This window comes from Protobothrops mucrosquamatus, unplaced genomic scaffold (assembly GCF_001527695.2).
Source record: "Protobothrops mucrosquamatus isolate PMUCROS unplaced genomic scaffold, P.Mucros_1.0 scaffold26074, whole genome shotgun sequence".
NCBI classification, from domain to species: domain Eukaryota; kingdom Metazoa; phylum Chordata; class Lepidosauria; order Squamata; family Viperidae; genus Protobothrops; species Protobothrops mucrosquamatus.
In genome coordinates, this window is record NW_015411822.1 from 1 (window position 1) to 1901 (window position 1901).

Genomic DNA, 1901 nt, shown 5'->3' on the forward strand with positions numbered 1-1901 from the left:
TTATAGTTTTCAAGAGGTAACTCATATAAAAGACTTCTAGAGAATAAAAAGAAAATAAGTAGGAATTACCCCATATTCACTGCTTAAGCAGCTGATGCCTTACAATAAAACAGGGACCACCAATACCAGTTAGGGTAAAGATAAAGGTTCCGAATAACAATTTCCATTTGTTTTCAACAGAGAATGGGAGGTTCTGAAAAGATAAGAAGGTTGAAGTTTTGTTTTAGCCACAGTACTTAAGTTATTAAACTAAGTTAATGTATAAAATCCCATGGATAACAACCAAGTACTAAATGTTCATTCATCATTTATAGTTACATTAAATGTATCCCTAATTTTATAAAAAGGTCACTCACACAGGTTTCATAGATTAATGTCAACATCCTTTAATTTTAACTAGTCCTTGATTTCTACTATTCCTGTTTTATGACCTGAAATTAAATGGTATCCGAACACAAGAATAGGTACATCAGAAAGCGTTTACAGTATCATTGTTATTCATGCTGTTATGCTATCATCATCTGTACCAGTAGAATTAAGAAAATAGTCATATATTGCACCAAAGGCACTGCTCCTGCCCATAAGCACAAACTACATATTAAGAGTACTAAAAACACCACCGTACACACTGCTGCAGGCCAAGAAAAATGGTCTTTCTAAAAACGATTCCACAATGAGAGGTAAAAAAGAAATGCTCGCCCCATCCGTATCTAGAGCTCAGCCCGCATATTTCATACTATGCCAGTGTTTCTTCAACCTTGACCATTTTAAGGCATGTGGACTTCAACTCCCAGAATTCCACAGGCAGCATTGCTGGCTGTGGAATTCTGGGAGTTGAAGTCCACATGCCTTAAAATGGTCAAGGTTGAGAAACACTGTACTGTGCAGATCCAAAATGTGAACAGAGATATTACAAATATTAAATCCATTAAAAAAATAAATTATGGCTCATTATCCTCCATTTCGAAATGTCACTTTTTCGTGATTTAAGGCTTTTAAGCTTTCAATCCCGGCCTTTCAAAGCAACTTCGTGCCGTAAAATAGAGGGGGGGAAGAGGCTGAAAAATAAGAGCCGTCTCTCCCAAAAGCTGATTTATTATTTTTCCATCCCTGACTTCGAAAGGCGAAGGGCCTAGAGAAGCGAAGGAGCCTCTCTCTCTCTCCGATGCCTTCCTCCCACACCAAACGACCGAGGCCTAGCCCGACTTCCCCAAGAAACCGGCCCTGGCCATGCCGCTCGAGGGGCAGAAGTAACGGAGGCCCTATAGTCTTACCCTTCCCGCCTCCATCTTACCTTTCCCGGCCCGTCCTCGTAATGCATCCGCCGAAGGGCGGAGGTGCCGAAACGACGAACGCTGCTAATCAACATGACGGCCGAAATATAAGCCCGGTCACAAAAAAGGTTGCTTCTTCCTCACGACCTTCAGTTAATCTAGAGGCACGTGACCCAGGCATCATGGGAGAAACGTGATCGCCGAAAGGCAATATGGGAATTGTAGTTTTAGGGCAGCAGAAGGCCCTCACTTGCGGAAACGAATTTTTTTTAATAAGTATCTGTTTTTCAGTGTCATCGAGGAAAGTTTCGCGGGAGATATTCGAAGAATCAAACAAACAAACAACCCCCCCCACCCTTCTGTAAATAGGCACTTTATAATTAGGGGTTTATATTAAACCCCTAATTATAGGTAAAGAAATATAGGAAATATAAGGAACGGCTGCTGGAATTGGGTATGTCTAGTTTAACGAAGAGAAGGACGAGGGGGGACATGATAGCAGTGTTCCAATATCTCAGGGGCTGCCACAAAGAAGAGGGAGTCAAGCTATTTTCCAAAGCGCCTGAAGGCAGGACAAGAAGCAATGGATGGAAACTAATCAAGGAGAGAAGCAACCTAGAACTAAGG

The 1901-nt window shown here is 41.5% G+C and overlaps 1 protein-coding gene and 1 non-coding gene across 2 annotated transcripts; both read right to left on the minus strand.

Moving 5' to 3' along the window:
• Positions 1-46: 46 nt before the first annotated feature.
• LOC107302093 (cytochrome c oxidase subunit 7C, mitochondrial) lies at positions 47-1452 on the minus strand. The gene is made up of 2 exons (XM_015831217.1): positions 1295-1452; positions 47-193 (listed from the first exon to the last, which is right to left on the minus strand). The coding sequence occupies exons 1-2, from the start codon at positions 1367-1369 to the stop codon at positions 77-79; spliced, it is 192 nt and encodes a 63-aa protein (XP_015686703.1). The 5' UTR covers positions 1370-1452; the 3' UTR covers positions 47-76.
• On the minus strand, positions 466-527 carry LOC114923848. Its single transcript, XR_003810720.1, has one exon. It is a non-coding gene; the product is annotated as a small nucleolar RNA Z39 (small nucleolar RNA).
• Positions 1453-1901: the final 449 nt, after the last annotated feature.

Bases quoted from the DNA above. Each gene is read 5' to 3' on its own strand.
- LOC107302093 (XM_015831217.1), bottom strand. From the start codon at position 1,369: ATGTTGATTAGCAGCGTTCGTCGTTTCGGCACCTCCGCCCTTCGGCGG. The intron at 194-1,294 runs GTAAGATGGAGG...TTATCTTTTCAG, and splicing joins ACGAGGACGGGCCGGGAAAG to AACCTCCCATTCTCTGTTGA.